Source organism: Somniosus microcephalus, chromosome 6 (genome assembly GCF_052327205.1).
Source record: "Somniosus microcephalus isolate GS21.2 chromosome 6, FLI_Smic_1.0, whole genome shotgun sequence".
In the NCBI taxonomy this organism is placed as follows: domain Eukaryota; kingdom Metazoa; phylum Chordata; class Chondrichthyes; order Squaliformes; family Somniosidae; genus Somniosus; species Somniosus microcephalus.
This window is the reverse complement of record NC_140992.1, coordinates 123,515,179-123,538,338: the sequence shown is the minus strand read 5'-3', so window position 1 is coordinate 123,538,338 and position 23,160 is coordinate 123,515,179. Positions and strand designations below refer to the sequence as shown.

Below are 23,160 nucleotides of genomic sequence, written 5' to 3'. Positions count from 1 at the left end.
AGATGGTGTCTCCTGTTTTGCTGTTAACATAGTTGAACAAACTTTAGATTAAAAGACATTCTCTTTCATGAATGTGTCGTCATTGAACCCACATACAAATCAATACAACGCGCGCGTAGGTACGCTCTATAACTTTCGAGCGCATAGCCAGACAGACGCACACGTGAGGACAGACAGAAGGACAGACAGACAGAAGGACAGACAGACAGATAGACAGACAGAACGATCCGTTTATATATATAGATAATGGATACCTGGGAGTGAGTTACAGGCTGGAATCTAATCGAGGGGTTCAGATGGTTTATATCCTCTATCTGTTATATATAAATAAGTATGTATCTCTGTCTGTCTCTCTGTCTGTCTCTCTGTCTGTCTCTGTCTGTCTCTCTGTCTGTCCGGCTATACAATCAAAAGTTATAGAGCATACCTACACATATGTTATATCAAAAGAAAGCTTATCATTAGGGGACTCTCATAGGCATATTTACTTTTTGGTCACACAAAAATTGTTCGGACGGTATACAAAAATCGTTCAAAAATCCTCAAAACTCCGCTCATTAGCGGTTCACCAATCCTACCTCTCATTAGCATTGAGTGACGTGCTACTTGACCAATCCTACAGTTCAGTGACCTGATGGTTCACCAATCGGTGCATCATGGGCAGGACCTAATCCTCCAGTCTCCCTAAACTTCGCCGCCATTTTTTTCATCCCCACAGGGACAGCACCAGCCAAACAAACCCCCACATTACACACAGCAGGCGGGTCATCGGCAGTGGCCGGCCATCAACCGCGCGATCCGCGGGGGAGCTCAGCTGGGGTCCGTCTCGGCCCCAGAGCCCGGCCGGGCCTGAAGCGCTAGGCCCAGCACCGCCGGTATCACAACGGCACCGGGCCTGACAGAGGGGACAGACAGGGGCAGGGACACCGCGCGCCCCAAAATTGCCCTGGCAACGCCGGGCACCCCCTGCTAGTATAGAATAATGGATACCTGGGAGTGAGTTACAGGCTGGAATCTAATCGTAAGTGCAAATTGAACTGGATTGTCACTCAGCTGAGCTGAATAATCCTGATGGGAGAAACGGCAACGTGTTAATTCAATCAGCGTAATTCTTGACCTCAGACGCAGGCAGGGAGTTTTATTTAGACAGCCCTTATCCACGCAGTTTATTTGCAAGGTTTTAAAATAGTGATTCAGACAACAATGGGTTCTGATGATGAAAGCACCTTCAACAGCATAACATAAGGAAGTACAGATATGCTGTATCATCCAGCGAAGCATCCTCAGATCCCTGTATACTACTAACACATTAGAGGGACATTGAGGCAATATCGCGGGTTGGACAGGGGTGGGCAGGGGAAGAAGGGGACACAGCTCATGCCACACCGCCCCCTCATTCTCCACCCTCCTCATGCTGTGGTTGTGCCTATGCACAGCACATTTGTGTAGACTCTGGTGTGGACAGGCTCAGGCTCAGGCGTGATGCCACCCACAACTGATATAGTCAGCTGTCTAGGCTCACAAATGAAGAACGGCCCCTCCATTGAGTGGAAGGGGCACTCATTCTTGCTGGGGTTTGGTCCCATGGGTACCAGCAACATGCCAGCACTTAGCCCAAATGGCTCTTCTTTATGTATGAGCTCGGACAGTGACGATCAGTAGGCTATTTGGCAATGGAGGGGCATCACAGCTGATCCCAAACCCACATGGGGAGGGCTTACTGGATAGTGATCAGGAGCAGGAACGCTGGCTGTTTTTCCCCCTTTTCTGAACAAAGGATGCTGAGGCCAGTTGTAATACTGTTAACTGTTACCTGGGCTGAGATCAGATAACTCAGCACAGTCTGCTGATCGACGCCAAGACCTGTGGGTCTGTGTGGCTTAGTGCTTTTACCCAGTACATTTAGTGGAGAATCTCAGCCCTTTTATCAAACTGCTCGGACCCAAGAGTTGCTGGTTCATGGTATGAGTTTGTCCATACCGTTGGTTCCTGAGCAAAGCTGACATCTCATGTCGCATTCACACCTCCAAGGATAGTGGCTTCCAAATTCTTGTACCGTTGATTGGCACGTCTCTACATAGCCTTTGCTGCAACTATCTCCCAGAGTGGCACCTACCTGCATTTCAGTGCTGGTGTTGTGTTGCTGTGACTCATCAGTTCATAGATAGCTGGGGGCCTTACCGGCCAAATGGTCTCAGGTTCTATCCCGCTGTTGGTGCTGTTGACTGATCCCAGAATGGCAGTGACTGTGGTGGTATAATCAGACTCAGCTCTCTGGGCTGTGGAGGGAAAATAAAGAACACAGCCAGGTCTGTCCGCTCCTGACCCCTGTCGCAAAGTGTCCAGGTGCAGACATTGGGCAAGGGCAGGGCTGGGCTTGGCTGGTGATGCCTTAATAAGCTGATGATATTCACCCTTGGCGCTTACAGCTGTAATGAGCCACTGGGGTGAGGTACTGGAGCATCAACATTGCTGAGGTACCATAGCAAGTGTCAGCGACTTCGGGAGAGAAAATGAACGATGCTGTGGCCAACAAAGATTGTGTGGGAGATTTTCTGTTGAGGACAAGACTCGCTTTAATTGTTCTCCTCATTTCCTGGTCCTCCATGGGCCGCACTCCAAACCATGGTTGGGAAGTCACCAGGGGAGGAGGAGAGTGAATGAACTGTTTCCAAGATTCCAGCTCTGTCTGGCTGCGGAGAGATGTATGACAACAGTTGACTCCTATTGTCCCTCTCAGTAAGGCAGTGCCAACCTCCTCTCACTGGTTCATGCAGTGACATGGACGACACTGGGACTGGAGACACCAATGAGATTGCAGGAGCAAACTCACATCCCACCGCTGTGTGGCACCACCTGTTGGCACTCCAATGCCCTCTGCACAACTCTCAGTTGATGGCCTGGTTGATCTCATGGGGAAAATGCTAAAACTCCCGCACTGGGAGCCTGTGTTGAAGTGCCAACAACTAAGATTGACACTAAGATCGAAAGCAGTCAGTAAACAAAGCATGTTGGAAAAATAGTGAGCTCTGCCGCAAGGAAAGGACTGAGAAAATAATTAAAACACAGCGATGGGACCAAGCTTAGGTCACCTGAGCATATCTCTGAAGAACCACGCCACAGCACTGGTGATCTCCATCAGGAAGGATATTTATACTATTGGTATTGCACTGATGCAATACTGGCAATATAACTCAGTCATCAGGATCGCAGATCGCATTATGGAAAGTGGTGTCCTTATGATAACTTACAAACAGGTAGCCTCACACCCCCACTACGGTGAAAAGCCAAGTTGCCAACAAACTTTCCTTCCACAATATGACTTGTGTTTGCACGAGTAGAGACCAGTGCCCACGTGCAAGCACTCACGTCCCTGAGCAGGCAGCAATGGCAGTGTAGGTTGGACCTGCCAATCCTGCTCTGTACCTTACTGGTACAAGACTGCTCGCTGCAACTCAACTGGCCCTTGGGGAGAACTCCGGCTTGGACTGACCTCCTCTCCTGACTGAGGCCCTTTGAAAGAGAATAAAATGGGACAATAAAGAGAGAAGATCAGAACATTGAAGTTTAGCAAAAACGCGCAATTGATTTTGGTAAATTCTGATGCACGTTGGACTGTGGCCCATCCCCCACACGAGATGGGATAACTTCCGAGTGTTGCAGCTATCAATGAGCCAGACTGTCTTCCTCGCTCAGAAAAGAAATAGGTCCCAGGTTCCCGGCCCAGTTCTGACACACACCAATGGTTCAGAATACAGTCAAGATATTGAACTCTGACAATTTAATGATGCATTCTCTCAATTCAACAGTGACAACGGCTTCCTTCCACCCTCAGATCACAACTGAGACCCAGGAAGTGGACAGCAGGCTCCGTGCGCCCAGACCCAGTCCAGCATCCGACTGGGCCCTATGTCAGCAGTGGCTCAGTGGGTAGCACTCTTGCCTCTGAGTCAGACACTTGTGGGTTCAAGTCCCACTCCAGGAGACTTGAGCATATAATCCAGGTGGATTCTTCAGTGCAGTATTGAGGGACTTCTACTCTGTTGGAGGTGCTGTCTTTCAGATGAGACATTAAACTGAGGCCCCGTCTGCCCTCTCAGGTGGATGTAAAAGATACCATGGCACTATTCGAAGAAGAGCAGGAGGTCTCACTGGTGTCCTGGCCAATATTTATCCCTCAACCAACATCACTAAAAAACAGATTATCTGTCCATTTATTTAATTGTGGTTTGTAGGAGCTTGCTGTGCACATATTGGCTGCCGTGTTTCCTACATTACAACAATGACTACACTTCAAAAGTACTTAATTGTCTGTAAAGTGCTTTGGAATGTCCTGAGGTTGTGAAACGTGCTGTACAAATCCAAGCCTTTCTTTCTTTTATAACAGGCATCCTCCAGTTTGGTGTTAAAACTAAACTGCGAGGCTTCAGTCTCTAATCCCACAGGAACTGGGCAGGTCACCTTTATCAAGGAGAAAAGAGTTCCTCTGGTCCCATCACTAAAAGGTACTGACGCACTGTAGGAGTCTACGTACACCTAGCAAAAAATACTGAACTCAGGGAGGTTCAACAGAAAAGGTTTAATTGTTGAGGCTGCATGCTGAACACAAAATGGAGTCAGAGACTACCCAAAGTACGACTGCCTTTCATCAGTGCACAGCTTCGACTGCCCCTCCCCTGCTCTGGGCTTAACTATGTTGCAGATCGAGTTTCTTAAAGGTGTGATCCTTCTTAAAGGCATGACGCCTGATTTACAGTCTACGGACCGGAAAGCGGATTGTGTCCTTTCTGTGATCGGTACGCCACACAGCTCTCCCCAGAATCCACTAGTAGGGAGTGTACGAACCGGCGTGGCGGCTTGATGGCACGGCCGGAACGGCTCTTGGCGGTTGGTGTCGGGAGCGGGGCGGTCGGACGCGTCGGGCTCTTAGGCGGTCTGCCCCGCGGTGGGGGTTGGCCCACTTGAACGGGTTCATCGGGCTCTAGGTGCGCCAGCTTGAGCCGGTCGACTGACACCTTGTCAGTTCTGCCGCCCACTTCGAGGAGGAAGAACTTGTTCCCCGTCTGGAGTACCTTGTAGGGTCCGTCGTATGGGGGCCGTAGAGGTCCTCGGTGGGTGTCATGGCGCACGAAAACAAATTTGGCCATGTGCAGGCTAGGTGGTACGCGGGTTGCTGGTTCGCCGTGCCGGCCGGTGGGTACCGGAGCGAACTGTTGTGCTCGGTTGGCGAAAGCGCGGCGTTGCTGGTCAGCCGACCAGGGAGCCGTGGCGGTGGGCAGGAACTCTCCGGGTACGCGCAGCGGCTGGCCGTACACGAGTTCCGCCGCCGAGGCTTGCAGGTCTTCCTTGACCGCGGAGCGTAGGCCGAGTAGCACCCACGGGAGGCGGTCGATCCAAGCCTCGTCCTCGAGGCTGGCGTGGAGGGACGCCTTCATGGACCTGTGGAATCGCTCGCACAGTCCGTTGGCTTCGGGGTGGTAAGCCGTGCTGCGGTGAACGGCCACCCCGAGGTTTCGGGCGATGGCGGCCCACAGATCAGAGGTGAACTGCCGGCCTCTATCCGACGTCATGTCGGAGGGGACGCTGAACCGAGCGACCCAGGTACCGATGAACGCCCTCGCGATGTCGGCGGTGGTGGTGGACGTCAGTGGAATGGCCTCGGGCCAGCGGGTGGTAGGGTCCACGATTGTCAGCAGGTGCGTGTGACCTTGTGATGGCGGCAGGGGGCCGACAAGGTCGATGTGGACGAACCTTCTTTCTGGCACGGTGAACTCGAGTGGGGCTTTGACGTGCTGGTGGATTTTGGCACGCTGGCAAGCTATGCAGGATCTGGACCAGACGCGCACATCTTTGCGCAGGCCGCGCCAGACAAATCGGTTGGCCACCAGTCTAATGGATGCGCGGGTGCCGGGGTGTGAGAGGCCGTGGACGATGTCGAACACCCATTTTCGCCAGGACGCCGGGACTACGGGGCGGGGTTGCGCCAAGGAGGTGTCGCATTTGACTGTGACGGCGGACGGGCCGCAGGCGACGTCGGTCAGTCGCAGCCCTGGGAGGGTTGTGGGCGCGGAGAGCAGATCGGGGTCGGTGCGTTGCTCCGCTGCCAGTTGAGCATAGTCCACTGCCAGGTGGGCGCCGTGAACGGCGGGGCGGGATAGGCAGTCGGCCACCACGTTGTCTCGACCGGAGACGTGCCGGCTGTCCATGGTGAATTCGGACACCGCGGCGAGCTGGCATTGTTGTCTGACTGACCACGGGTCCGCAGATTTCGCCATCGCGAATGTCAGCGGTTTGTGGTCGACAAACGCGGTGAAGGGGCGGCCCTCCAGAAGAAATCTAAAATGGCGGACTGCCAGGTACAGTGCGAGGAGCTCGCGGTCAAAGGCGCTGTATTTGGCCTCCGGGGGGCGCAGTTGGCGGCTGAAAAAGGCCAGCGGTTGCCAGGCCCCGTCGACCCACTGTTCGTACACGGCGCCGACCGCGTGGTCGGAGGCATCCGTGGTGAGGGCCGCCCTGGCGTTGGGCTGTGGGTGAGCGAGCATGGTGGCGTCGGCGAGCGCCTTTTTGGTCGAGTCGAAAGCGGTCAACATGTCCGCCGACCACTCAATCGCCATTCTGTCTTTCTTACCCCGGAGGGCTTCGTATAGGGGCCGCATGAGGAAGGCCACTCTGGGAATGAAGCGGTTGTAAAAGTTGATCATCCCCAAGAACTCCTGGAGGCCTTTGATGGTGGTAGGCCGGGGGAACTGCTGGACGGCTTGCACCTTGGCGGGCAGGGAAATGGCTCCGTCCTGCGTGATGTGGTGGCCGAGGAATTCGATCCTGCTGAGGCCGAATTGGCACTTGGCTGGGCTGATGATGAGCCCGTGCTCACTGAGCCGCTGGAACAGGGTGCGGAGGTGCTCGATGTGTTCCTGCTTGGAGGAACTAGCTACCAGGATGTCATCCAGGTAGACAAAGAGGAACTTCAGGTCCCGGAGGACCGAGTCCATGAGCCGCTGGAAGGCCTGGGCCGCGTTTTTGAGGCCGAAGGGCATTCGGAGGAACTCGAATAGCCCAAAAGGGGTGATTATGGCCGTCTTGGGAATGTCCGTGGGGTGGACTGGCACCTGATGGTAACCGCGCACCAGGTCGACTTTGGAGAAGACTGAGCGGCCGGCCAGTCTAGCCGAGAAGTCTTGAATGTGCAGTGTGGGGTACCGATCCGGCATGGTGGCGTCGTTTAGGCGCCGGTAGTCCCCGCAGGGGCGCCATCCCCCGTCGGGTTTGGTGACGATGTGGAGTGGGGAGGCCCAGGGGCTGTTGGAGCGGCGGATGATGCCGAGCTGTTCCATTGTGGCGAACTCGGCCCGCGCGATCTCCAGCTTGGCCGGGTCCAACCTGCCGGCGTGGGCATACAACGCCTGTGGTGGGGATGAAGTCTTCTACCCCGTGCTTAGCAACCTTCGCGGAGAAGGTCGGGTTGGTGAGGGCTGGGAAATTAGCCAGGAGTGCTGAGTAGTCGTCCGTTGAGCGGGCACGGCACTGCCACGCCATTTCGGCGGGTTGGGGGGGCGCCATGGCGCCCGGGATAGGTGACATGGTGTTCATGTCCACGAGGCGGCGCCGAGGCATGTCGACCAACAGGCCGTGGGCGCACAGGAAATCCGCACCGAGGAGCGGGGAGAGCAGCTTGGCGGTGATAAACTCCCAGTGGTAGCGGCGGCCTGCGAGGTCGATGGTGACGGTGCAGGTGCCGTACGTCCGGATGTCGGTGCCGTTGGCGGCAGCCAGCGCAGGGCCGCGGCCGCCTCGCTGGATCTCGAGGGCGGACGCGGGGATGATGCTGCGCTGCGCGCCCATGTCGCATAGGAAACGGCGTCCGGAGGCGCTGTCCGTAACGTACAGCAGTGCGCCTGCTTGCCCCACGGCCATCGTGTAGGCCGGTGTGGGGGCGGTTGGAAACGTGCAGGGATGACTGCAGCGGCGTGTCCGTGCGCCGAACCGGGTATGAAAGTAGCAGTAGCCCTGGGTCGGAGGGCTTGGGGGACGTGGGGGGCCTCGTGGCCGAGCTGTGTGGCCGTGCGATAGAGGGTGGAGCGCGCGCCGACGCTGCGGAGGCCAGGTCGGGGGTGACGGCATGATTGGAGCTGGCGGACAGGAGCTTATCGGCTTCGTCGGCCAGGGCCTCGAGGTCGGTGAAGCTGGACGCCACGATCGCCGGGCGGATGCTGGGAGGTAGTTGGCGGATAAAGAGCATGCGGAAGAGGGAGCCGGGCAGTTTCTCGTCGGTCAGAGCAAGCATGTGTGAGAGCAAGTCTGACGGCGTGGAGTCACCGAGGCCCGGGAGGTCGAGGAGGTGGCAGTTGCGCAAGAATTGGGAGGCTGTGAATTTTTTTATGAGCGCGGCCTTGAGATGTGCGTACTTGCCTTCCTCCGGAGGGTTTTGTAGTGTTGTCCAGACTTTCATGATTGTGGAGCTGCCCAGGGAGGCGAGGAGGTAGTCGTACATTGTTGCGTCGGCGGTGATGCCGCGGAGTCGGAATTGCGATTCGGCTTGAAGGAACCAGGCGGTGGCCAGGTTCTCCCAGAACTCCGGCAGCTTCACAGAAACTGCGTTTGTGTCAGCCATGGTTACGCTTAGGAGTCGTCCTGAGCGTCGGGGTCACCAATGTAGGAGTCTACGTACTCCTAGCAAAAAATACTGAACTCGGAGAGGTTCAACAGAAAAGGTTTAATTGTTGAGGCTGCATGCTGAACACAAAATGGAGTCAGAGGCTACCCAAAGTACGACTGCCTTTCATCAGTGCACAACTTCGACTGCCCCTCCCCCGCTCTGGGCGTAACTATGTTGCAGATCGAGTTTCTTAAAGGTGTGATCCTTCTTAAAGGCATGACGCCTGATTTACAGTCTACGGACCGGAAAGCGGATTGTGTCCTTTCTGTGATCGGTACGCCACAGCACAGTTGTTCTTCCGTACATGGAGTTCCCTCCCTAATCCTCTCCGCTTCTCGCTCCTCCTTAAAACCTACTTCTTTGAACAAGATGTTGGTCACCTGTCTGATTATCTCATGTGCCTCAGTGTCAAATTTTTGTCTGGTATCCGTCCTGTGAAATGCTTTGGGACGTTTCACTACATTGAAGGCGCTATATAAAGGTAAGTTGTTGTTTACATACTGTCCTTCGCTGCAAGGGGCCCATACGCGTAGTTCCCACCCGTGTCCCGAGATAGTTTGGTGCTCTCAGTCAGAGCAGTGACAAGCATGGCTAGTGTGGGGAAGGAAAATCTCACACCAGTGTAGTCGGGGCTGCATCTTACACATCCTGGGCTCAGGGCCCACCCAGACTCAGACATTTTAGGGACATTATGGAGCAAGAAGATGAAGGTTTGGTACCCAACTCGCCTGAGTTTCTAATCTGGGGGTTAAAGCTCCGGGAGGCACTTCACAGAGTTTAAGAGGAGTGGCTCAGTGTTTGAATGCACTGTTCATATCCTTACAAACTAGAAGGTCCAGGGATCGATTCACACTCTGTGTTGAACTTGCTTATTTCAGCTGAGTCGCTGCAATTGGCGATAGGGAAAGAAAACCAAAATACAGCCAGGGTTCCTACTTGTGATCGATATAGAGAGAGCCCTGCTGGAGTGTGCGTGTGCGTGTTTGTGAAAGAAAATAGCAAGATCAGGCTAAACTGTGATACCTCCCATTGTTGATTAGCCAACACATGAAAAACATCCATGTGGGCGAGGTACTGGGGAGCTGTCACTGGCGAGCTATCGGCACTTGTGGAACTGAACCCCAGCACCAAGTCAGCCCCGTCAGGAGAGGAGGGAAGAAAATATGAGGGTAAAATCAAAGCTGGCATTGCCCTATGTGAGGGGAGGGGGAGGGAAGAAAGGAAAGAACAACAAATCTTCCCAGAGCTCCTTGCAGCTGAGCAGGAGCAGCTCTTGGAAGCTGCCAGAGGCCTCGAGACAGATACTGGGGGAGGGAGGGTGGAGGAGAGGAGAGCTCAGGTGCCCTCAGAGAAGCGTATGTCCCACAGAAAACGTGGACACGTGTTCCCTGTACAAATTGGAATAATTCTGCGCTAATTGGTGACACCGCACTTTGAGAGCCACAGTGTTAAGTCACCGGCGCTTCGTTCTGCCCACTGCATTTGTCGAATAAACATCGTGTCCAATGTGTAGACGTGTCTGCTGTTCGGGTGTCACCCCCATGCTCCTCCTCCTACCCTTCCCCCCCATCCCCCCACCCTCCCCCACCCCCATCCTTTCTTGGGGGGAGTGAGGGAGGGACCACAAGGTCTTAAAAAGAGATGATGAGCTGGGCCAAAGGCAATCTTCTGGCCTTTTCCACATCACTGGAAGTGGTCTATGTCTGCTGCCTGGTAACCAGACAGTCCTTTCAAGCATCCGCAGCTCCCAGCGGCAGCCAGTCAGCCCTTAAAGCCTCGAGCAGAAACCAGGAGAGCTGCCAACAAACAAAAAAAAACTGCTCAGAGCCTGCTTTGATAGCGGAGCTCAAAGACTGCCATCCAGCGCACTGGCACACAGAGATCTGGCCGTGTCCTTCACAGTGGGTATAATGAGGCTTCTCACATGTTATTTTGCTGATTTTTGTGGAAAAGTTCCCACAAAACAGTTTTTTTTTTAAATCGCCTTGGCCGTTCTCCTCGTTTATTTATTTATTTTATGTGCGTGATCTCTGCTCATGCATTCCTGTCAGAAAACCCTCTGCAATGAGAAAACCCCGGGTTAGTTAAATCATAAAAGGAAGAAAAATGAAGTTGGCCTGCTTAAAACCAAAAATGCGATTTCTGTCCTCTTCTTTCTGTTCATTCTTAACGTTCTGCTCACATTTAAAGGGACAGTGGTGCTGCTCTGAGTCCACTGTCTTGATTGCACTCAGGTGCACAGTTTCGAAGATGTTTGTAAGGATTGTTGTAACAGTTCCAGCAGATTTTGCATATTTCCCTTGCCTTCCCCACCCCCACTTCAAACTGGAATTTGGGATCATATTTGTAAATGAAAGTTCTGACTTGCAAGCCAGATATTTTCCACATGAACGCCTCGCCATTTAATTCAGCGCCCCCCCCACCCCCCCATCCACTCCCCTCCCGAAGACGCCAGGCTGATGCTGATGCTGGAGGACAGCTCCGCAGTGACCAGCTGCCCTCTGGTATCTCACCCAAGCGGCCATTTGTGAATGTCTGCAGTCTAGGTAGCGGTAGGTCTTGGGGGAGGAGCATTCCTCTCTCAAGGTCCTCACATGCACACTTTCAGGCAGGAGGTCACTGGATAGCGATTGAGAGCAGAAATCCCAGCTGATTTTTTTCTCCCTTTCCTAACTCCATGGAAGAGGAAAAAATTAAGGTGGCCTGCTTAAAAACCAAAATGCAATTTCTGTTCTCTGCCTTTCAGGACATCCCAAAGTGCTTCACAGCCAGTGAAATACTTTTGAAGTGTAGTCACTGATGTAATTTAGGGAACACAGCTAATTTGTGTACAGCAAGCTCCCACAAATAGCAATGTGATAATGGCCAGATAATCTGTTTTTAACGAGGGATAAATATTGGCCAGGACACAAGGGAGAACTCCCCTGCTCTTCTTAAAAATAGCGTCGTGTGATTTATACGTCCACCTGAGAGGGCAGACGAGGCCTCAGTTTAATGTCTCATCTGAAAGACGGCACCTCCGACAGTGCAACGCTCCCTCAGTACTGCACTGGAGGGTCAGCCTGGATTGTGTGTTCAAGTCTCTGGAGTGGAACTTAAACCCATGATCTTCTGGCTCAGAGGCGAGAGTGCCACCCACAGAGCCATGACTGACTTCTACGATTCAGACCTCTCATTTTTTCAAGTATTGACAATTCAACAAAGAGAAGCAGAAGCAGTTTCAAACAATTTCCCACACTGTGAGGTCTGTCTGTCCAAGAACCGGGCTGGTTATTTTGTGCTGCAGAGCTTATGTCTGCAGAAATCTTATCGAGATCGACACAAACTTATTTACCCTTTACAGCAAAAAGATACAGATAAAGGAGATAACGAGAGGAGGAGGCGGATCGAGGCAGAGGGGAGGCAGGCAGGCACACAAATAAACAGAGGGGAAGAGGGAGAAGGAGAGAGAGGCAGACAGACACACAGATCAACAGTGAGACAGCCCAGAGACACAGATAAACCAAGATGAAGATAAACAAAGAGAAACACACACAAACAGATAAAGTGAGATGAGAGAGACAGAAACACAAATAAGCACAGAGATACAGGTAGACAGAGGACAGAGAGAGGACGGAGGGAAGATACAAAGAAACCAATAAACAGAGAGACAGAGATGCAAGTAAACAGAAAAAGAGATGCTCAGATAAACAGCGTAGCAAACAGTGACAAACTTAAATGGGAAGAGAGAGAATGATGCAGATAAAGAGTGAGAGAGACATACCAAAAGAGAGCACAGGATGCACAGCCAAGTAGCGAGAGTGAGAGGTGCATGTATACCCTCCCTGCCCCCCCTACACCCCACCCCACCACGCCCCCACACACCCCCCAACCCACCCCCCCACACACACCCCACCCACCCCCCCACACACACCCCACCCACACCCCCCACCCCGCACCCCCCCACCCCCCCCCGCACACCCTCCCCACACACACCCCACCCCACACACACACACACCCCACACACACACACCCCCCCCACACAATACAATACAATACAATACAAATCGCTTTATTGGCATGATAAGGTACATCTTATGTTGCCAAAGCATCAAAATACATTTATGGTTGAACACATAAACGCGGTTCCATTCATACAGTGTATAAACAGGTATATCCCTGAGTTTATAAATATATTTTCGCCTTGTTTATATATACTCTTGTCTTAGTTTACTGGTTGTCCCTCTGTTCATGGCAAGCTGTAACATAGTGTGCCGCCAGTGTTACACAGCTTCTCTCCTCCCCCAGTAGGAATGGGAGTTTTTGGTTGTCAGTCAGATTTCTGAATTCAGGGCATATTTGTGAGAATTTTTGATAGAAATTCTCTCTGATGCCCTGATATTTTCCACAGGCTGTGAGGAAGTGCATCTCTGTCTCAACTACTCCCTGACTGCAGTGAGAGCATATCCTGTCCTCTCTTGGCAGCCTGGTCTGCCTGTGTCTGCCTTTTTCGATCGCTAGGCTATGTTCGCTAAGTCTGTACCTTGTCAAGGTTCTTCTCAGTTTGTTATCCTTTACCATGGTCAGGTAATCAGCTATGTTGTATTGTCTGTTTAGGGCCAAGTAGCAATTGAGTTTGCTTTGGGTTTTTGTTGTTTCTGCCCAATATGACAGATATTTTTCCTTTTGCTTAGCGACGATTGTGTTGGGTCGAATTCTTTGTGTTACCCTGTCACTGTCCTGGGACTGGTTATTGTTAGTATTGTTATTAGTTACTTTATTGAGTCCCAGGACTAGTTGACTGAGGGTATTCTTCTTTATGGTCAGCTCTTGGCATTTCAGGGCGTCGTAGTGATAGCATTGGGGATTGCTCATTTGTAGGTGATTCCAAAATTTGGTGGCTCTTTTTTGGATAGTGATTATTAATGGGTATTGGCCTAGTTCCACCCTGCATACACCCCACCCCACACACACACCCCCCACACACACCCCACCCCCCACACACACCCCACCCCACACACACCCCACCCCACACACACACACACACCACACACACACCCCACCCCACACACACACACCCCACACACACACACACCCCACACACACACACCCCCCACACACACCCCACCCCACACACACACACCCCACACACACACACACCCCACACACACACACCCCCCACACACACCCCACCCCACACACACACACACCACACACACACACACCCCACACACACACACACCCCACACACACACACACCCCCCACACACACCCCACCCCACACACACACACCCCACACACACACACACCACACACACACACCCCACACACACACACACCCCCCACACACACCCCACCCCACACACACACACACCCCACACACACACACACCACACACACACACCCCACACACACACACCCCACCCCACACACACCCCACCCCACACACACACCACACACACACACACACCCCACACACACACACCCCACACACACACACCCCACCCCACACACACCCCACCCCACACACACACCACACACACACACACCCCACACACACACACCCCACCCCACACACACACACCCCCCACACACACACACCCCCCACACACACCCCACCCCACACACACCCCACCCCACACACACACCACACACACACACACCCCACACACACACACACACCCCACACACACCCCACCCCACACACACACACACCCCCCACACACACCCCACCCCACACACACACACACCCCCCACACACACCCCACCCCACACACACACACACACCCCACACACACCCCACCCCACACACACACACACACCCCACACACACCCCACCCCACACACACACACCCCCCCCACACACACCCCACCCCACACACACACACACACCCCCACACACACCCCACCCCACACACACACACCCCCCCCACAGACACACACACCCCCCACACACACCCCACCCCACACACACACACACACCCCACACACACCCCACCCCACACACACACACACACCCCACACACACCCCACCCCACACACACACACCCCCCCCACACACACCCCACCCCACACACACACACCCCCCCCACACACACCCCACCCCACACACACACACCCCCCCCACAGACACACACACACCCCACACACACCCCACCCCACACACACACACACCCCCCACACACACCCAATTTACAATTTACAATTTAAATCGCTTTATTGGCATGATAAGTTACATCTTATGTTGCCAAAGCATCAAAATACATTTATGGTTCAGCACATAAACGCAGTTCTATTCATACAGTGTATAAACAGGTATATCCCTGAGTGTATAAATATACATTCGCATTGTTTATATATATTTTTTTCTTAGCTTACTGGTTGTCCCTCTGTTCATGGCAAGCTGCAACATAGTGCGCCGCCAGCGTTACACAGCTTCTCTCCTCTCCCAGTAGGAATGGGAGTTTTTGGTTGTCATTCAGATTTCTGAAATCAGGGCATATTTGTGAGAATTTTTGGTAGAAATTCTCCCTGATGCCCTGATATTTTCCACAAGCTGTGAGGAAGTGCATCTCTGTCTCCACCACTCCCTGACTGCAGTGAGAGCATATCCTGTCCTCTCTTGGCAGCCTGGTCTGCCTGTGTCTGCCTTTTTCGATCGCTAGGCTATGTTCGCTAAGTCTGTACCTTGTCAAGGTTCTTCTCAGTTTGTTATCCACCCACCCCACACACACACACACCCCCCACACACACACACCCCCCACACACACCCCACCCCACACACACACACACCCCACACACACACACCCCCCACACACACCCCACCCCACACACACACACACCCCACACACACACACACCCCACACACACACACCCCCCACACACACACACCCCCCACACACACCCCACCCCACACACACACACACCCCACCCCACACACACACACACCCCACACACACACACCCCCCACACACCCCACCCCCCACACACACACCCCCCCGACACCCCCCACCCCGACACCCCCCACCCCACCCCACACACACACACACACCCCACCCCCCACACACACCACCCCCCCGACACCCCCCACCCCACCCCACACACACACACACACCCCACCCCCCACACACACCACCCCCCCCGACACCCCCCACCCCACCACACACACACACACACACCCCACCCCCCACACACACCACCCCCCCCGACACCCCCCACCCCACCACACACACCCCACCCCCCACACACACCACCCCCCCGACACCCCCCACCCCACCACACACACACACACCCCACCCCCCACACACACCACCCCCCCGACACCCCCCACCCCACCACACACACACACACCCCACCCCCCACACACACCACCCCCCCGACACCCCCCACCCCACCACACACACACACACCCCACCCCCCACACACACCACCCCCCCGACACCCCCCACCCCCCCCACACACACACACACCCGCCCCCCCCACACACACACACCCCCGCCCCCCCCACACACACACACCCCCGCCCCCCCCACACACACACACCCCCGCCCCCCCCACACACACACACCCCCGCCCCCCCCACACACACACACACACACCCGCCCCCCCACCCCCCCACACACACACACACACCCGCCCCCCCCACCCCCCCACACACACACACACACACCCGCCCCCCCACCCCCCCACACATACACACCCCACCCCACACCCCCCCACCCCCCCGCACGCCGCCCCCACACACACACACACACCCGCCCCCCCACCCCCCCACACACACCCCACCCCACCCCCCCCACACACACCCCACCCCACACCCCACACCCCCCACCCCCCACCCCCCGCACCCCCCCCACACACACCCCACCCCACACACACACAATTCACAATTCAAATCGCTTTATTGGCATGATAAGTTACATCTTATGTTGCCAAAGCATCAAAATACATTTATGGTTTAGCACACAAACGCAGTTCTATTCATACAGTGTATAAACAGGTATATCCTGAGTGTATAAATATACATTCGCATTGTTTATATATATTCTTTTCTTAGTTTACTGGTTGTCCCTCTGTTCATGGCAAGCTGTAACATAGTGTGCCGCCAGTGTTATACAGCTTCTCTCCTCTCCCAGTAGGTATGGGAGTTTTTGGGCGTCATTCAGATTTCTGAAATCAGGGCATATTTGTGAGAATTTTTGGTAGAAATTCTCCCTGATGCCCTGATATTTTCCGCAGGCTGTGAGGAAGTGCATCTCTGTCTCCACTACTCCCTGACTGCAGTGAGAGCATATCCTGTCTTCTCTTGGTAGCCTGGTCTGCCTGTGTCTGCCTTTTTCGATCGCTAGGCTATGTTCGCTAAGTCTGTACCTTGTCAAGGTTCTTCTCAGTTTGTTATCCTTTACCATGGTCAGGTAATCAGCTATGTTGTATTGTCTGTTTAGGGCCAAGTAGCAATTGAGTTTGCTTTGGGTTTTTGTTGTTTCTGCCCAATATGTCAGATATTTTTCCTTTTGCTTAGCGACGATTGTGTTGGGTCGAAATCTTTGTGTTACCCTGTCACTGTCCTGGGGCTGGTTATTGTTAGTGTTGTTAGTAGTTACTTCACTGAGTCCCAGGACTAGTTGACTGAGGGTATTCTTCTTTATGGTCAGCTCTTGGCATTTCAGGGCGTCGTAGTGATAGCATTGGGGATTGCTCATTTGTAGGTGATTCCAAAATTTGGTGGCTCTTTTTTGGATAGTGATTATTAATGGATATTGGCCTAGTTCCGCCCTGCATGCATTGTTTACTGTTTTCCTTTGAGTCCGGAGGATACTTTTACAGAATTCTGCATGTAGGATCTCAATTGGGTGTTTGTCCCATTTTGCAAATTCTTGTTGAGTTAGCGGTCCCCATACCTCACTGCCATAGAGTGCAATTGGTTCAATTACTGATTTGAAAATTTTGAGCCAAATGCTAATTGGGATTTCTATTTGGATTGATTTTTTGATGGCATAGAAAGCCCTTCTTGCTTTCTCTTTCAGTTCATTCACAGCCAGTTTGAAGTTTCCCGTAGAACTGATTTTTAAGCCCAAGTATGTGTAGTTAGTGGTTTGTTCAATTTTGGTTGTTCCTACTGTGAAATTTATTTTGGGTCCCTGATGTTTGGATCTTTGCTGGAACACAAGGACTTTGGTTTTTTGGGGATTTATTGTCAGGGCCCAAGTCTGGCAGTACGACTCCAGCAGGTCCAGGTTTTGCTGTAGCCCCTCTTTAGTAGGTGACAGCAGAACCAGGTCGTCTGCATAGAGGAGGAATTTAACCTTGGATTCATATAGGGTGAGGCCGGGTGCTGTAGATTGTTCAAGTAGTTTTGCCAATCCATTTATGTAAATATTAAAGAGTGTCGGTGAGATTGGCGAGCCCTGCGTCACCCCCCGCCCCTGTGGGAAGTATTTTGTTTGTTTGTCTCCAATTTTAACTGCACATTTGTTGTTTGTATACATTGATTTAATTACATCATATGTTTTCCCTCCTACCCCGCTTTCGATAAGTTTCAGGAATAAACCGTCATGCCAGATGGAGTCGAAAGCCTTCTGGAAATCTACAAAGCATGCGTAGATTTTGCTTTTGTTATGGTGAACGTGTTTGTCAATTAGGGTCTGTAGGGTGAAGATATGATCGGATGTTCTATAGTTTGGCAGGAATCCAATTTGGCTTTTACTCAAGACATTGTGCTCCTCAAGGAAGTTTATAAGTCTTTTGTTTATGATGCTACAGAATACCTTCCCCAGGTTACTGTTTACACAGATGCCTCGATAGTTGTTTGGGTCGATTTTGTCCCCACCCACCCACACAACCCCGCCCCCCCCCACATACACCCCACCCCACACCCCCCACCCCCCCACACACACCCCACCCCACCCCCCCACACACACCCCACCCCACCCCCCCACATACACCCCACCCCACCCCCCCCACACACACCCCACCCCCCCAACACCCCCCACCCCACCACACACACACACCCCACCCCCCCACACACACACCCACCCCACCCCACACACCCCCCCACCCTCCCCGCACGCCCCCCCACACACACCCCACCCCACCCACATACACCCCACCCCCCCCACACACACCCCACCCCACCCCCCCACAAACACCCCACCCAACCCCCCCCACATACACCCCCCCACCCCCCCGCCCGGCCCCCACACACACCCCACCCCACCCCACCCCACACACACCCCACCCCACACGCACCCCACCCCACCCACACCCCGCACAGCCCCCCCACACACACCCCAACCCCCCACACACACCCCACCCCACACCCCGCCCCACACACACCCCCCACCCCCCCACACGCACACACACACCCCCACCCACCCCCCCCCACCCCCCCCACACACACCCCACCCACCCCCCACCCCACAGCCACCCACAGCCACCCCACACCACCCCCACCCACACCCCCCACCCCCCTACACGCACACACACACCCCCACCCGCCCCCCCACCCCCCCCCACACACACACCCCACCCCCCCACCCCACACCCCGCACAGCCCCCCCCACACACACCCCACCCCCCCACACACCCCACGCCACACCCCGCACACCCCCCCACACACACCCCACCCACACACACCCCCCACCCCCCCACACGCACACACCCCCCCACCCGCCCCACACACACACACACCCCCACCCCCCCGCCTGCCCGCCCCGCCCCCACACACACACCCCACCCTCCCCACATACACCCCACCCCATCCCCCCCCACACACACACACAACCCCACCCCCCCGCCCCTCCACACACACCCCCCCCCGCCCCCCCCCACACACACACACACACACACACACACACACACACCCCACCCGCCCATCCCCCCGACCCCCCCATCCGCCCGGCCCCCCCCCATCCCGCCGCCCCCCCCACACACACACACACACCAATAAGCATAATGACACAGGGAGACAGGCAGTATCACCGATAAAAAAGAGACATGAACAGTAAGAGACACAAATATGAGGCGCAGATATACACACAGAAAAATAAGGAGAATTAATTTCACCACACCCGGGCTTTAGTCCCAACACATCTCCTAGCACTGTCAGAACACTGCCAGTAACAAGCTGCAATATTTTATTACTTACTGTAGTGGAGATTTCTGGTCCATTCAGCTGGGCGTGCAAAATAGCTTCATTAACCAGTGGCGCCACTCTTAGTAATGCCTGTTCCACACCTCGTGATCCCGTAATGACACTGGTGAGCTCGTCCAGGTTTGAAATGTAGTCTCGCCAGTGGGGATCAATGTCCGCGACATTAGCCAGACAGCCCCGCATGACGTTCAGACAGTAGGCGACGCAGGGTTTGATCAGAGTGAGGCCATGACAGTGAGAGCAATATTCCATCTTCACCAGGGCTCTGGTACACTCCCGGGTGAAAGCCACATTCTCGGTCATATTTATCACCTCGCTGCCTATATTCAAGGCTTGTAGGAGAGTCTTCATTGCCTGCAGTGGCCTGGACATCTCAGCCACCATCTTCACAGGGTAAGACCCAAAGGGGTTGATATCCTGTCTGGTCAACCGTAGGCACTCTAAATAATCCAGGGAAACTTCACTGAGTCCAGGGTGTATCAGCCGATTGTAAACCAACGGAAAGAGGCTGTCAAAGAAACTCAGGACAACGTCCTCAATGCTCTCGCCCAAATCCAGGACATAGAGCGATATGTCGGTAAACAGCCCTTTCACCACCTCCGTGGCCTCCTTTGCCATTGTCCTGTACCCTGTCTTGAGCATGGAGTTGGTGTGATTGGTTGCAATGTGAATCAAGGATTTAAAAGCCTCTGCCAAAGGAAAAGAAGGAGCTTCATTAACATCAGATTTAACCCTGGGAGGAACTAAACAGGACACATTACACATCCCAACCCTTTCCAAAACATTTTCCTCATTCTCTCTTGATTCTAACCCTCCCCTCCACCATCACCACTGCATCACGTTGAAAGTTGATTTCCCAGCTCTTTCAGCCATGCTGCCCCCAAACCACTCGTGAACTTGGCAAAGGGTTGAAAAACACAGGGGAACATCATGTAAAAATGAAGGATTGAATAGGGTTTCTAGCAGAACCATTTCACACAAAGGGTAATGGAATGAGTTTCACTGAAGCTCTGTCATTGGAAAACGAGAAATGGTGTGAAAGTGGGGTTGAGATAAGTCAGAAGGATGGACTAGGTGAGGCCAAAAGGATTCTTCTTATTCCTAAAACGTCTCAAACCGATGGTATCCAGCCTGCCTTCAGGAATTTAGTAAAACTCTGCAAAATAACAACTTAAAGAGCAAAATAAAGTTGGAAATTGGGCAGCTAACTAAAAGGCCACTGTCATCATGCAAAACGGTTTGTCCCATCTTTCCATTGTTTGGGGATGGAGAACAGCCATGTCTCCTTTTAACAGCGGCGCTGTTGTTCACGATTGAGGCTCGCACGATATTTAGGTCAACACTCTGTGTGTTTAGGAATGACCCTTTTCCAACTTTCTGTTCCTATACTGCAATGTGAATCAGGGATTCTTTTTACCCTTCCAGGAAACTCTTCACCACCCCCACCCCCTCATCCCATTCCATTCTAGTTTTTTCAATACACTGGGGAGGGACTGTACAGCCAGAAATATGCTGCCGCCTTGTGTTGGGAGGCTGGGGGAGGAAGATGGACCAAGACAACAGTGGCATCCATATGTGGCTGTAACCGCCCCTGTTGTGGCTGGTGTTTGTTGTCAGTGAGATTATCCCAGTTACATGACACCCTCGTACACAGTAGAATGTTGCTTATCCACATATCAGTTTACCATCTGTAAATATGAGGAGGATAGTAACAGACTTTAGGAGGACATTGACAGGCTGGTGAAATGGGCAGACACATGGCAGATGAAATTAATGCAGAGAAGTGTGAAGTGATGCATTTCAATAGGAAGAATGAGGAGAGGCAATATAAGCTAAATGGTACAATTTTAAAGGGAGTGTAGGAAGAGGGAGACCTGGGGGTTCACATACACAAATAGAACATAGAACATAGAAAAATAGGAGCAGGAGTAGGCCATTCAGCCCTTCGAGCATTCAGTATGATCATGGCTGATCCTCTGTCTCAATACCATATTCCCGCTCTCTCCCCATACCCCTTGATGCCTTTTGTGTCCAGAAATCTATCTATTTCCTTCTTAAATATATTCAGTGACTTGGCCTCCACAGCCTTCTGTGGTAGGGAATGCCACAGGTTCACCACCGTCTGAGTGAAGAAAATTCTCCTCATCTCAGTCCTAAATGTCCTACCCCGTATCCTGAGACTGTGACCCCCCGTTCTAGACCCCCCAGCCAGGGGAAACATCCTCCCTGCATCCAGTCTGTCTAGCCCGGTCAGAATTTTATACATTTCAATGAGATGAGGTGGCGGGACAACTTGATAAGGCTGTTAAAAAAGTATCCTGGGCTTTATAAATAGAGACATAGGGCACGATTTTCATTTGGCCGTGGAGTCGGGATTGGAGGCATGTGGGGGTTAAAATCCCAAAATCGGGGAGCACGAACCCATCCCGCCTCCATGCCAGTTTCAAAGGAGGCGGGTACCCGACCCGCACTGGGGCCCGCCTCCCCGAGGTGGGAAGGGGATTAGTGCCAATTAACTGCCTGTTAACAGGTAGTTAACAGGCAGGTTTTAGCCTAATCCCTATTTTCATTCTTGAAGTGTGGGAATCCCGACAGCTCCAAACCACGCCAAGTTAGCGAGGCGGGCCGTCGGGCTGAAGGGCTTGGAGGGGTCAAGATGTCCAGTGTTCAGGTGAGTGATGAGTGCATGAGTGCAGAGGTAAGTGTGTTTGGTGTGTTTAAAGTGTTTAAAGAAGTTTTACTTACCTTTACAGCCTTCCTTCCTTCAGGTCTTGGGAGTCCCTCATCTCACCGGCACAGAAAGCAAAATGGCCGCGATCTGTCAAAAATTGCAGCATTCAGCTTTCTGTTCCGGAGAGATCTCTAAATCATCCTGAGAGGAAGGAATTAACTTAGAGTACAGATTGTCAGTGTTTGACAGCTTCAAAACAGTTGTCAAACACTGATATTTCATCTGTCAAAAGGTCTTGACAGATGAAATATCAATCTGTGACGTCACCTGTTGCTGGGTGGCCCTTAATTGGCCTGCTGGGCGGGCTCAACAAGGTCGATCAAGTCAAAATCGCGTGGGTTGGCCACAATTCGATGGAGGCGGGACTACAACCCCGAAAGTTGTAGTCCCGCCTCCTACCCGCCTCCTCAATGAAAATCCAGCCCATAGAGTACAAAAGCAAGGAAGTTATGCTAAATCTTTATAAAACTCTGATTCGGCCTCAGCTAGTTCTGGGCACCACACTTTAGGAAGGATGCCAAGGTTTTGGAGAGGGTGCAGAGCAGATTTACCAGAATGGTACCAAGGATGAGGGGCTTCAGTTCTGTGGACAGAAACTGAGATTGTTCTTCTCAGAGCAGAAAAGGTTAAGGGGTGATTTAA

At 53.1% G+C, this 23,160-nt stretch overlaps 1 protein-coding gene across 2 annotated transcripts in view; it reads right to left on the bottom strand.

Moving 5' to 3' along the window:
• Window positions 1–23,160, bottom strand: part of LOC147116053 (glypican-5-like) — a 1,060,675-nt gene that overhangs the window by 717,399 nt on the left and 320,116 nt on the right. For both annotated transcript variants that reach the window (XM_085990764.1, XM_085990765.1), the window contains exon 3: window positions 19,782–20,476. In XM_085990764.1, coding sequence (XP_085846890.1) covers window positions 19,782–20,476 — 695 coding nt within the window. The remainder of the gene's footprint in view (window positions 1–19,781; window positions 20,477–23,160) is intronic.